This window comes from Embiotoca jacksoni, unplaced genomic scaffold (assembly GCF_022577435.1).
Source record: "Embiotoca jacksoni isolate LCO1_2020_lvr unplaced genomic scaffold, fEmbJac1.0.p SCAF_3, whole genome shotgun sequence".
Lineage (NCBI taxonomy): Eukaryota > Metazoa > Chordata > Actinopteri > Embiotocidae > Embiotoca > Embiotoca jacksoni.
Window position 1 is genome coordinate 727,597 of NW_027185381.1, and position 13,430 is coordinate 741,026.

The following is a 13,430-nucleotide window of genomic DNA, read 5'->3' on the forward strand; positions in this document are numbered from 1 at the left end:
CATTTGGTGTCACAGTCGTAATGAGGTCAACAGAGACGCATCACGATGGACGATGACATCGTTCATGAGGTCTGAACTTTAGTTCGTATTCTATTGTTTGTCTTCAAATAACATTGTATGACCACTCACAGGCTGATCTCTGAACTGAATATTTATGGTATAAACTGTGACGTATACAGGGATATAAAGTCATATTTTCACAAATATGGAAATATTCTGAAAGTTTGAGGTTTCGGAAACACGTAAAAAGAACTGAAGAAACGTTTGTATTCGACAGCAATCAACTTGAAGCAGATTAGTGGTATTGATCATGTTAACGTTGGACAAAAGGTCAGATTTCCTTCAGTTGAATCGCTCAATTGAAGCAAAGTTCCGGTGACAATCGGGTAGATTGGACTCATCATTGTTTTTAATATGTTGTATCCCACCATGTTTCCAGGAGACATTTTCTGACTAAGTAGCATTGTGATAGCAGGAAACTGGGTCAAATCATGGCTCAACTGGAGGTTTGTGAGGAGGCTCTCTAAAACACTGTGAAAATTGAATCAGCTGTATCCAAAGCACAGCACGATCATGTGAGCACATCTTCCGGTGATGCAGCTCCGTTCGCTGAGGTCAAGCAGGCTCTCTAAACGAGGGGAAACCAGGCCACGACTTCAACACCAAAGAAGATCCGACTGTCCTCTGCAGTCACCTGACCTCAACACCACTAAACATTTATGGATCCCCTTGAGGACGGAGGACGCAGAACATTCATAAGAAGCTCTTTGAAACACAGTGGGATCATGCTGGGACAACATGGTTTACCAGGTTATGTGACTCATGTTATTCAAGGAGAAGAGGGGGCAGACAAATTAACAAGACATTTTGAAATCCATTTCCATTTGTTACGCTGGCGGCATTTGTAATTAAACATTTTGTATTCAATTTATTGCAAATCTCAGAGTTTTGCTTCCCATTCTATTTAATATTAAAGTGCTTTTGAATAATTGTCCAAAAACAAAAAAACCTCCTCTCACCATGACGACAGTTTTGGCAGAGCGGTGGCTGTAGCGCAGGCTGTGGTAAGCTAGCAGGCCCAGGAAGGAGTAGAAAAGCAGCGTGGCCAGGTTACGGAAGTCGATGAGCGACTCCACCAGAGGGATGGTGCCCATGGTCCAGTCGCAGCACAGCTCGGACGGGTTCAGCAGAAGCCACGCGTTCACAGGAAGTAGGTAGTTGAAGGTCATTTGTCTGGTGGGAGTCGGGCTGACTGCTGCCGGGTTGTCGAATCTACAAGAAGACACAGAGGGGGAAAAAAAATCATCAGGCCAATAAAATATGGTGACATGGAGGGTAAACAAGATGAAGTCAGACCGAGAATGTGCATTAACAAAGGGCTTTTAAGTTGAAAACTCAGTCACGTGACATTCGATTGATCCATATTTAAATTCACCACCGATGCTCTGTCACTTACCCACAGACATTTGGTCTTAAATGCCTGGACCAATCTGTGCTCCATAAATATGTGTAATATCATGAAATCTACCTGGATTGGTCTTAATCTACCTGGGCGGGGCTGCCAAAGTAAAATTGGGAAAGGTTGGGCTCTGCGCTGCAGCAGATAAATGAACAGTCAGAGGGGGCGGGGCTCTTCCACTACTGATGTGTTCACAGACAAGGTAAACTTGAAAACACTAAAACCAGAGGAGGCTCTGGTGAAACCACAGACTGAATATAAAAGAGTTTGTAGCTTCAGGTCTGTAAAATGGTTCTGATCCAGAAGTGTCTTCAGCTGCAATACCAGCGAGTGCCACTAGAGGTCGTCTCCAAAAAGCCTCCGGCTCCATAGACTCCCATTCAACTTCTCTCATCAAATCCAAAGTGAATAAAATGTGTCCATCAGTTATCTCGGTGTTGTTAGCTAAAGTCACTCCTTCTTATTAGTTTTCTGGAGGTCCATCTGAAAATAATCCCTCATTCATTAGAAAAGAAGATTCAAGAAGACCTGTTTTTGGGGGCGTGTCTGTTTGATTGACAGGCCTGTGGTACAGTCAGGTTACAGCTATCGGTGGGCGGGACGTAGTATCGTCAGGTTGCCGATCAGATCGGTCAGATCCACCGCTGGCTCCTCCCCCAGCTCGTCCAAATATGGTCACTTCCTGCTCCAAACCGCTCCGAACTAGCAAAGATGGTGACGGACAGAATCTGAACTGGAGGATTCATAACGTTCACAAACCAACGATGACGTCACTGATGGTTGATGACATCACTGATGGTTGATGACATTACTGATGGCTGATGTTTGGGTGAAACGAAGCCTCAGGTAGATGTTCTTCTATGTCCAAGTTCCAGATAGACCATAATACATAAAGTTTTGTTAACTGAGAGACTTCAGTAAATTAACTCCTGTGAAAAGTTTAAAATTGTCTTCACATTTATCCCTCTTAAAAAGATGTTTCAGATTTGATGAGGATGTAAACTCGTCATACAACCGTTTCCAAAAAAAGTTGGAATGCGGTCTAAAATCCCCCAAAAATATATAAATGCGATGATTTGCAACTCAAACTTTTATTTAATTGAAAACTAATCTTTTAATCCCAATTTTTTGGAAACGTGTTATTCTCATCAAATTATAAATAAACTTATTTTTCATAAAACAATAACATTTCTCTGTTTCAACATTTGATATGTTGTTTTTGGTCTATTTTCAATTAAATATGGGTTTATGTGATTAGCAAATCAGCGCATTATTATTTTTATTGACATTTTATACAGAATTGCAACCATTTTGATAACAGGGTTGTACTTCAAAACTGCATGGTATTTAGGTTAGGTGAGGTTAGGTATTTACTTTATTAATCCCCGAGGGGAAATTTTTTTCGCTACAGGAGCATGCAGGAAGCAATAATATAATAATAGAAAAGCAATAAAATAGCAATAAAATAGCAGTAAAAAAATATAAAATGCACAGTATATACAGTACAGTATATATCTACAGTATATATATTATATACAAACAACCAAGAAACACAGTCAACAGTGTTATTATGTGATGGATTTTGCCAGAGGTGAGTTATTGTACAGTCTAATTGCGGTCGGCAGGAATGATCTCCTGTATCAGGAATGATCTCCTGTATCTGGAATGATCTCCTGTATCAGGAATGATCTCCTGTATCAGGAATGATCTCCTGTATCTAGAATGATCTCCTGTATCTGTCCTTGTGACAGCGGAGCTGGAGGAATCTTTTGGAGAACGTCCTCCTCTGTCCCTGCAGCAGGTGGAGAGGGTGGACAGGATTATCCAATATGGATAATAGTTTGTTCAGCGTCCTCCTCTCCACCACCTTTTCCAGACTGTCCAGTTTGTAGCCGATGATGGAGCCGGCCTTCTTCACCAGTTTGTTAAGTCTGTTGGTGTCTCCGGCTCCAATGCTGCTCCCCCAGCAGACCACAGTGAAGTACAGTTCACTGGCCACAACAGATGGTAGAACATCTCCAACATCTTGCTGCACACATTGAGGGATCAAAGTTTCCTCAAGAAAAAGAGTCGACTCATCCCCTTCTTGTAGACAGCGTTGATGTTGGTCTTCCAGTTCAGTCTGTTGTCATGGAGACACCAGGTACTTGTACTCCTCAACCATGTCCACCTCCTCTCCCATAACTCTCAGCGGTTGTGGAGCCGTCGTCTTCCTCCTGAAGTCGACCACCATCTCTCTGGTCTTGGCCACGTTCAGGAGGAGGTGATTTCTACCAGCCCACTCCACAAAGTCCTCCACTACTGCCCTGTACTCCTCCTCCCGTCCACCCCTTATACACCGTCCACTGACTCCTCCTCCCGTCCACCTCTTATACACCATCCACTGACTCCTCCTCCCGTCCATCCCTTATACATCCGTCCACTGCAGAGTCATCAGAGAACTTCTGCAGATGTCTTGACTCTGAGTTGTTCTGGAAGTCAGTTGTGTATAAGGTGAACAGGAAGGAGACAGAACAGTTCCCTGAGGAGCTCCAGTACCACCGACCACCATATCAGACAGCACACTGCCCAGACGGACAAACTGTGGTCTGCCTGTCAGGTAGTCAGTGATCCAGGAGACGGTGGATGTGTCCACCCCCACCACCCCCCACCACCCGCAGCTTCTCACTCAGCAGCAGTGGTTGGATGGTGTTGAATGCACTGGAGAAATCAAAGAAAGTGATTCTCACAGATTCACCGGTTCCATCCAGATGAGACTGAGCTCGTTGCAGCAGGTAGATGATGGCGTCGTCCACTCCCACATGAGGCTGGTACGCAAATTGCAGCGGGTCCAGAGAAGATTTCACCAGCGACCTGAGGTGGGCCAAGACCAGCCTCTCCAGCACCTTCATCACATGAGATGTGAGGGCAACCGGTCGGTAGTCGTTGAGGCCGGATGGAGTCGTCTTCTTAGGGACAGGAACCAGGCAGGACGTCTTCCACAGCACCGGGACTTCCTCCTGCTTCAGGCTCAGGTTGAAGAGGTGTTGTAGGACCTCAGCCAGCTGGACGGCGCAGGTCTTCAGGACCCCGCAGGTCTTCAGGACCCCGGGGCTGATGCCGTCAGGCCCTGCAGCCTTGCGCTGGTGGAGTCTCTCCAGCTGTCTCCTAACCTGGCCAGTTGTCACAGAGAGGGGGTGGGGGGGGGGGGGGGTCATGGTGTTTGGGAGGTGTAAGGTGTGGAGGAGACAGATGAGGGTGGTGAACTAAACCTGTTGAAGAAACAGTTTAGCTCATTGGACCTCTCCAGGTTCCCCCTGGTTGTTCCTCTCCAGGTTCCCCCTGGTTGTTCCTCTCCAAGTTCCCCCTGGTTGTTCCTCTCCAGCTTCCCCCTGGTTGTTCCTCTCCAAGTTCCCCCTGGTTGTTCCTCTCCAAGTTCCCCCTGGTTGTTCCTCTCCAAGTTCCCCCTGGTTGTTCCTCTCCAGGTTCCCCCTGGTTGTCTCTCTCTCCCCTTGAACCCAGTAATCTCCTTCATATCGGTCCACACCTCCCTCACGTTGTTCTGCTGGAGTTTGGCCTCCAGCTTCCTCCTGTAGGAGTCCTTGCACTCCCTCATCTTCTCCTTCAGGTGGCGCTGCACTCTCCTGAGCTCCTCCCTGTCCCCAGACCTGAAGGCTGCTTTCTTCTTATTAAGAAGCACCTTCAGGTCACTGGTGATCCACGGTTTATTGTTGGGGAAGCATTTTACAGTCCGGGATGGTACGGTGGTGTGTTCACAGAATTTGATGTATTCTGTGATACAGTCCGTCCTGCTGTTGATGTCCTCCCCATGTGGTCCAAACAGCACGTCCCAGTCCGTGGACTCAAAGCAGTCCTGCAGGGCGTCTTTAGCCTCCTGTGTCCACCTCCTCACAGTCCTGATGGTCACAGGCTGCCTCTGCACCAGAGGAACATACTTGGGAGTCAGCAGGACCAGGTTGTGATCAGACCTACCAAGGGAGGGGGGGGGGGGGCAGTAGCACCGTATGCATCCATGGCATTAGCATACAGTAAGTCCAGAGTTTTATTGTTCCGGGTGGGGCAGTTCACATACTGGTACAACGTTGGCAGTACTTTATCCAGACTGGTTAAAGTCTCCAGTAACTAACAAAAATGCACCGGGATGCTTAGTCTGTAGTTTAGCCACAGTGGAGTAGATGGTGTCCACTGCTGCCTCTACGTCAGCTGATGGAGGAACGTACACAGCGATAACAATGGCGGATGTGAACTCCCTTGGTAAATAATAAGGACGCATCCCCACGGCTAGAAGTTCAATGTCCGGGCTACAGAAACGTTCCTTCACACACACATGGTCGGGATTACACCACCTCTCGTTCACATAGACTGCAATCCCTCCACCTTTCTTCTTGCCGCTCCGAACAACGTCTCCGTCCCCCCCGAACGGTCCTGAAGCCGGGTACGGCCGCGCTGTGGTCCGGGAGATGTGAGTGCAGCCATGTCTCGGTGAAACACATGATGCTGCACTCCCGGTACTCTCTCTGGGTCTTTACCAGCGCCGAGCTCGTCCGTCTTGTTGGCCAACGACCTCACGTTCCCCGTTAAGATCTCCGGTACCGCTGGTTTATATTTCCTCCTCTTCGCCTTCAGTTTAGCTCCAGCTCTGTAACCCTGACGTCTTCTCCGAAGTTCAACGGGGATTTCAGGCCTCGCTCCGGGCAGCAGCAGTAGAGGTCTACTCAGCGCAATCAGCTGATCACGAGAGTAAACAATAACAATGCCCCCATCCAGAAACGTGGAAAAGTTACGGTCCATTGTCTGACCGTTAACTTAACACACGTGAAGAAAAGAAAACAACAACTCCGAAGAGGAGAAAGGCTTAAAAATACTATAATACAAAACACACTCGGGGGGAGCTGCTGTAACAGGCTGCCGCTAGCGCGGCGCCATCTATTCATGCAATTAATTGCTATTTATTTTCTGCAATAAGACATAATATTACGATGGAGATCCGTGACAATGAAAACATGTGAGCTGAAATGTGAATTGAGACCGTTTGTCCTGGAGCCACAGTGACGGCATGTCGTCTTTGACACCAGCACATTCTCAGCTCCTGATTTTTATCGGCAGTTCCAGTTGAGCACCTCGAGTCTCGACTGGAATCTGAGCTGCTCCGGTACGGCAGATAGTCCGAACTTGTTCTACACAACCACAACTGCGGAAACTAATCCAAACTGCGGAGGTGATAGTCTAAATATGTGGCATTGTTATGGCTTGGACCTACAAACTCTCAGACAATCTGGAGACAGCTTTAGGATTACGGTGAGAGGATTAGGGCCAACCAGGCTAATTGTCTGGAATTTTATCTTCATGCTCAAATGCCATGAGGTTGAATCCTGTGCAGGCAATTTCAAAATAGTTTAAACTCAGTAATTACTTAATCCGGTTGAACTATTAACATTTTGCCATGGGCACGGGGATCCTCTCACTAGTTCATCTGAATGTAAACACTGAATCTCTCATTGGGAATTATAACCTATTAACTAGAATCCAGGCAGAAATAATTCAGACAGCATTTGTTGAACTTCAGCCTTTGTGCTTCAGTTCATTCAATTTGAAATAAAATAATCTATACTACATTAAATTAGCTTCAGTTTAAGTGGGTTCATATCAGTATAGTAAGAACTGTGTGACCAACATAGCCCTCTTGTTCAAAGTTTAGGGGTTAAAAGTATTTGGACCAATCATGAAATCTCATCATATTTAATATTTTGGGTGAAATTCTTTGCAGTCAATGAGGTGACATCAGAGGACACGTTCTGTCCTCCCTGGTGAGGCTTGTGTCTGGGTCACTCTGGCTGCAGTCTGGTCCTCAGTTAGGAGGCCGAGGAATTTAAAAGCCTATTAAAGCAAGATGGTAAGACGGCACAGAACGCAAATGGGGCCAAGTTCTAGTGTAGCGCTGTCCGGTTGGACGTGGCACCCGTCCCGACCCGTCCCGTCCCGACCCGTCCGGTCCCGACCGGTGCTTTCAACCCAAATCAAGCTCTTCCACCTCTTTGACGTTAAAAGTGCTTCAGTTGTTTTGGCCGTATGTTCAGTATGTTGTGTTGTCCTGCTGAACGATTAAATATAATCCAGTTAGTTCTGATGCACTTGGCTGAATGTGAGCACACAGAAGGCTCCTGAAAAGCTGCCCAAACATTCTGTGCACCAACGGAGTCTCCCATTAAATTCCTCTGACGACCATCTTACTTTTACCTCCACCAGTAAAATAAACATCACAGTTTGTTAAGGAGGAGCACAGTAAATCTCACGAGGACGCTCATAACTGACAATAAATCATCTGAGGAACAAAAAGATAAAAACAACAACAGCAAAAAAAACCTTGCAGCTTTTGTCTTTTCTAATTCACTGACGTGTAAGAGGCTTATCGGGAGGTTTCTACAGTTGGTTTTAGATTGCTGTGGCTTTGACCTTTAAACTCCTCACAACTGGTGGCTTTCAACATACCAAATGAAGGAATTAAAGCAGCACTGAAAAGGAGCAACTACGATGCAGATGTACATTTGATTCATTTTCAGGCAGAGCTCTTAAAGATCTAGAAAATAAATGTTGGCCACATCCATCAACTGCAGCAAGTCAGAAGCCGGGGGAATATTTTCTACTTCAATAAAATAGCAGTGTAAATCATTATATAATCAGAAATAATGAAATTTGTGTGTTTATGTAAACCTGCAATCCATTAACATTAAAATCATGACTTTATCTGCTTAGTCTCTGCAATTGTCTTTTCCTTTTGAGTACATACATGCAAACAAGGCATTTCCTGGAGCTCTCTCCCAATAAAAGCCTCCAGCTGGATCACTAATGGTCCTATACAGGCGGATATCTGTCAGTGAGGGATAAAGTTGGTTTGCCAGAATGCAGCTTCCGATATCCATTTCAAATGAAAAGCCATTGTTTCAAAATAAAAGCCCCCTTAGCATTTCAAATACATGTTTTGGCCTACTACTGTAATTTAAAACAGCAGACACACAAAAAACCTGCACTCCATAGCTAATACATCAGTTAAAATGCAATCTCTCAAAAAGTTGTTTCACTGTTTTCAATGTTAAAAAAACCTTTTTTAACACATTTTATAAATGTCTTTTTGTATCTCTATTTTGTATGAAAGAGTTTGTTTTAACATTTCAGTGTTTTAAAAAAGCAGTGTGAGTGATTTAAAAGTATTTTTAGCATTTAAAAAACAACAACTTTGTTTAACCACTTTAAAAGCTTGGTTGGTATTTTAAGACGAATGTCTTGTCCAGTCGATACTGAGGCTTTCCACTTCCAAACTCCTCCACTGCCCGTTTTCACACCATAATTGCACACAAAGAGCGCAAACACACGCATGCACACAGTATAAATATGGATGTTATAACAGTTGAATTCTGTGTTATTTGAATTTTTTTTTGCTGTGCTCCTAAATTTCTTTGTGTGCTCTTAAACTGTTTTTATTTCGAGGCACATTTACTCCCTGGGAAAAACAGAGGTTCATGTAGAAAATGAATCCATTCAGCCCAGAGCAGTCAAACATTACTGTGAAAAATCAGCTTTTAGTGCGAATGATTCACTAAATGACTTCAAAATGTGTCAACAGTGAAATAGAGTTTGTGGAGCATCTTGTTGTGATGCCGCCTACCTGGTGAAGACAGGGAGCTGCGACTGGATGACCTGAACCCTGACGATGACGAGCAGCAGGGTGCTGATGACGAGGACGATGAGCTTCAGCAGAGTTTGCAGGACAGCGTAGGGGAAACCGTCTTTACCCTGCAGGACCTGCCGCAGCGTGAGCAGCAGCATGGGCAGAGTGAACTGAGGGGAGGAAGGAAGAACGACAGGATGCAGTGTAAAGCAACTACAGCCCGGCTGATTGATCAGTTGGCCGATCACGGATATACCGGTATCACCTTACGTGTTGTTCAAAATGAAAACTTTTATTTACAGAACATAATGCAGAAAAAGTCATTTAGAAACTGTTCTATTTATGTGTGTTTTTAGTTTATAGGTATTTACTGTTTCAGTTCAAAGTGTAATTTTATATAGTTTATGGTTAAACTCTCAAACGTCCTGCCGCCGTTATTTACTGGATCTTTGTCACAAGTGTTTGATAATCCCATTTTGTTTGATATATTGATCTCAGGTTTTTTCTTCTTCATATCAGTCTCGACCCCGAAAATTCAGTATTGGTCTGGCACTCCTTCAAACTAACCACTGACCATTCACAATTTAGCAGATATTGGTTATTATTGATGATTATTACAAGGTCTCATATATTCTACTGTAGGTGAACCGTGGGTTCTGCTTAGTCATTCTGCTGGGTGTCTTTTCCAAGCACCAAAATGTTTTGGCCAGATGACGGGTCGGAGCGTGTCTGAAACGGGAAGTCTGATGGTCAGCAGTGGTGAGTGCCGACAGCAGTACAAGGAAAATGAATCAGTGACAAGGTGGTCGGGGACGTCCGAGAACAGTTCTGATCCACCTCGCAGCCTGCCGGACCGGAGAGGATCTGCTGCTCATGCCTTGGTGCCAGACACCAGAAGGGGAAAGTCAGAAGTCTGGAGCACATCACTGCAGAGCTGGTCATAATGTTCTGGGGCTCATCTGTGTATGAAATGTTTCGTGTGACCCTCAGAAACAAAGAAGGATCGTTTCTTACCCCCTGAGCAACGAACACTTCATGGACGCAGCAGATGCCGACGACAGTGATTCCCTGCTCCTTACACAGAGTCGCTGCAGCCACAAGGACGACTGTCAGAGCGATGGGCGCCCAAACTGGAAACGGAGCACAGAAACCACATTAGTAACACAAATTATACAACTTCTCTGTGGAAACCTTCTTTGGATCCACCCCTCATTAACATGTCCAGTGTCACTTCGTCTGATGTTTGCACTCGATCACTGGAAAATCAGCCCTTGAAGTAGAATGAAAGCAGGTCATACCAGGATGTAGATAATGTATGTCACAAAAACACAAACAGCTTTTCATGGTGATCTGCTCACTCAGTACAAGTCCAGACACACCTCCTCATTCAAGGGCTTTTTATTACTATGCATGACCAAACATTTGGGGTGACGACCTCAGGGTAATAAAAAAGCTGTCATCAAAAGCTACTTTGAAGAATCACACATTTTTCGTTTCTTTACACTTTTTTATGTTTACTTCTACTACTTTACTTCTGAAGTCTTCAGTGAGTCAACACTTTAACTCTGTGTGTATATTATCTATGACCTTAAAAATCCTGCATTGGTGCGCCATTGCCGTGAACTTAATCTGAATGAGAGTAGCTTGGCGTGAATCATTGGTTACAGTCTGTACAATCTGTTACAGGCGTGACTTTATGTTGCACATTTAAAAACATGGGGCATGAAATGATACCTGAGGGTGTCATCTTATATTCACCGACCACAAACGCAGCACACGCAGGTGCATCTGCATTGAAACGATGGGTGATAAGATGCAAACAAAAACACGTTAAAGCAGCACGTTTCTGAATTTACACGAGACGTTGTGATTAAAAACTCTCATTATTTGTCAGTGCAATGAATAATTGGTCGTTAATTGCTCACTCCTGAATGCTGTTTGGATTATTCGGCTCAACGAATCACTAATGTTTTTTTTTGTTTTTTTTATAGCAATAAAAGTGCGTATGAGAATAAAAGATGACATGATCATAACCCAGAACGTGTTGAGGATCGTTGGACTCACCGATGGAGTGGTCAGCGCCGGTTGACTTTGTGTACGCCAGGAAAGCAGCCAGGAGGAAGATAGAAGACAGAAGTTCAGCTCTGCCGACCACACCAGTGACCTGGTGGGAGAACGGGGGGGCAGTCAGTACTGTAGGTACCCGTCCATCATGATGTGGAAACAACATGTCTTACTGTTTGTTTCGAGCAGAGTTGCAGTGCACAACGGTCCGTACCGTGTGTTCAGTGATTAAATAAAGACAATACAGTCAGAGGACTTGTGATGAAAGCCATGCTGTTCAGACACAGACTCTCAGGTGTGTCAGTGTCAGATCTTCCCACCGGCACCGGACTGCCGCTCTCTGGGAGGTTAACATCCACCACACATCCCACAACGGGGTCGTCTGCACACATGGCCAGATAAGCAACACGATATCTCTGTGAACATGACGCACGTGTCTCCAGCTGGCAGAGAGCTGGTCCTGAATCCAGCTGTGAAAACACATCATTCAGGTGAAACACCACAGCGGAGGGTTGGTAGAGATGCAGCTCCACCACCGAGCCTCTCTGACACCAACATCTGTCACTTATCTAAATGATGACTGCCCTCATGTGGAAGAAACAACCTTCTCTATTCTGTTATAAGCAAAAGGCCCAAGTTCTCAGAAATAGACTTAACCTACATTCACGCATGTGGTCACACAAAGCGCTTTACAGAAGAGAGGCTATTGCTCGTGTGTGTCCCTTAAGATCATCACAAGAGGGTTCGCAGCTTCCAAGAAACAGGGATTAACATCAGGAATGAAACGGAGCATCGTCGTCTGACTGACCTATTTGTCAACTGGTGGAGGACGATAATAAAAAAGAACTGCTGGTGGCCGACGTGGCTGCAAGCAGCTTCTAGGAAACGCCTACAAATATCACTTCAATCCATCACAGCTGTATGGTAGAGAGATAAGAAAATAACTATGTACATTCAAATGAAACTAAAATAAAATAAAATGGAAATGTTCCCAGACCACAAATCCCATTTCCTGTGTGCATGTTCAGTGCAGCTTTTCACCCTTATATCATTTTGGAGCCTTAACAAATTATTGTGGAGTACAAGTAGTAATTTTTTTGATTTTATACACTTTATTAATCCCCGAGGGGAAATGTCTTCACTACAGCAGGGGGGCTCTCAGGGGGGAGCTGCTGCAGCAGGCTGCCACTAGCGCGGCGCCAGGTAACCTGACCTGAGGTGCATGTTTTTGGATGATGGGAGGAAGCCGGAGAACCCGGAGAGAACCCACGCAAACACAGGGAGAACATGCAAACTCCTCACAGAAAGGCCCAGGACCGGATTCGAACCTGGAACCTTTTTGCTGTGAGGTGACAGTGCTAACCACTGCACCACCGTGCCGCCCAAGTTTAATTTATATTTAAAAATACTCGGAGATACAAAAAAGAAAAAAACAACAACCCTGAAGTCTTCATTCAAAAAGACATTGATAAAGACATGGAGACACACTGGGTCTCTTTGTACCACCTCATCATGAAGGGACCTTCAGTGCTTGGAGCATAACTCAAAAACAAATGATCCGTTCAGTGAGAGATTCCAGATGGCGATAACATGAAGGGCATTTGCTGGACTAACTCTAAGGGCTCATTTGTGAGGCAAATTGTTTCCATTCAAGAAGTCTGAGAGACTCTGCATAGATTAGAGGACACGGTGAGGAGCAGCGGTGCAGCAGAGCACGCTGTGTAACACAAGCACTCCTGACAAGCAGAATGTTTCCTTTGTTTTTCCTCTCCGGTCTGGTCATGTGTTCAGCCGCAGTGAATAGGATGAATTACAAGTCCTAATTAGGGAAGAGCCTTTTCAGACAGGCCAATCAGATCAAGTTCAAATGATCAACAATAAGCAAAAGAAGGGTTTTGGTTTCCTGTCAGGTTCAATAAGACCGGGAGTACTGCCGACATCCACGATGCCCTGATTAACCAATAACAGCTCATCTGAAATAGATAAAGGACAAAAGTCTTTTTCAAATATTTAGATGCAATGATAACAGTAAGAGGAAGATAATTAGTGATGCACACCGAAGGGGTTTAAATGACACCTGCAGTAACTGCAGTTCCCTTAATCTCTATACGCGAGTTAGTAACAGGAAGGGAGAAGGGAGATGTGAGGGATGAGACACAATCACATCTTCAGCATCACACAGGATTTACTCATCTTCTCATCAGAGTCACATTAGTTTGTTTTAATCATAACAAAGCAGTG

General features: G+C 44.9%; 1 protein-coding gene across 3 annotated transcripts in view; it reads right to left on the reverse strand.

The window, feature by feature from the left end:
* Positions 1–13,430, reverse strand: part of tmtc3 (transmembrane O-mannosyltransferase targeting cadherins 3) — a 33,871-nt gene that overhangs the window by 14,783 nt on the left and 5,658 nt on the right. For all 3 annotated transcript variants that reach the window (XM_069163131.1, XM_069163130.1, XM_069163132.1), the window contains exons 4-7: positions 11,190–11,289; positions 10,140–10,255; positions 9,123–9,295; positions 1,020–1,272 (exon numbers count right to left, since the gene is read on the reverse strand). In XM_069163131.1, the coding sequence (XP_069019232.1) occupies positions 1,020–1,272; positions 9,123–9,295; positions 10,140–10,255; positions 11,190–11,289 (642 nt within the window). The remainder of the gene's footprint in view (positions 1–1,019; positions 1,273–9,122; positions 9,296–10,139; positions 10,256–11,189; positions 11,290–13,430) is intronic.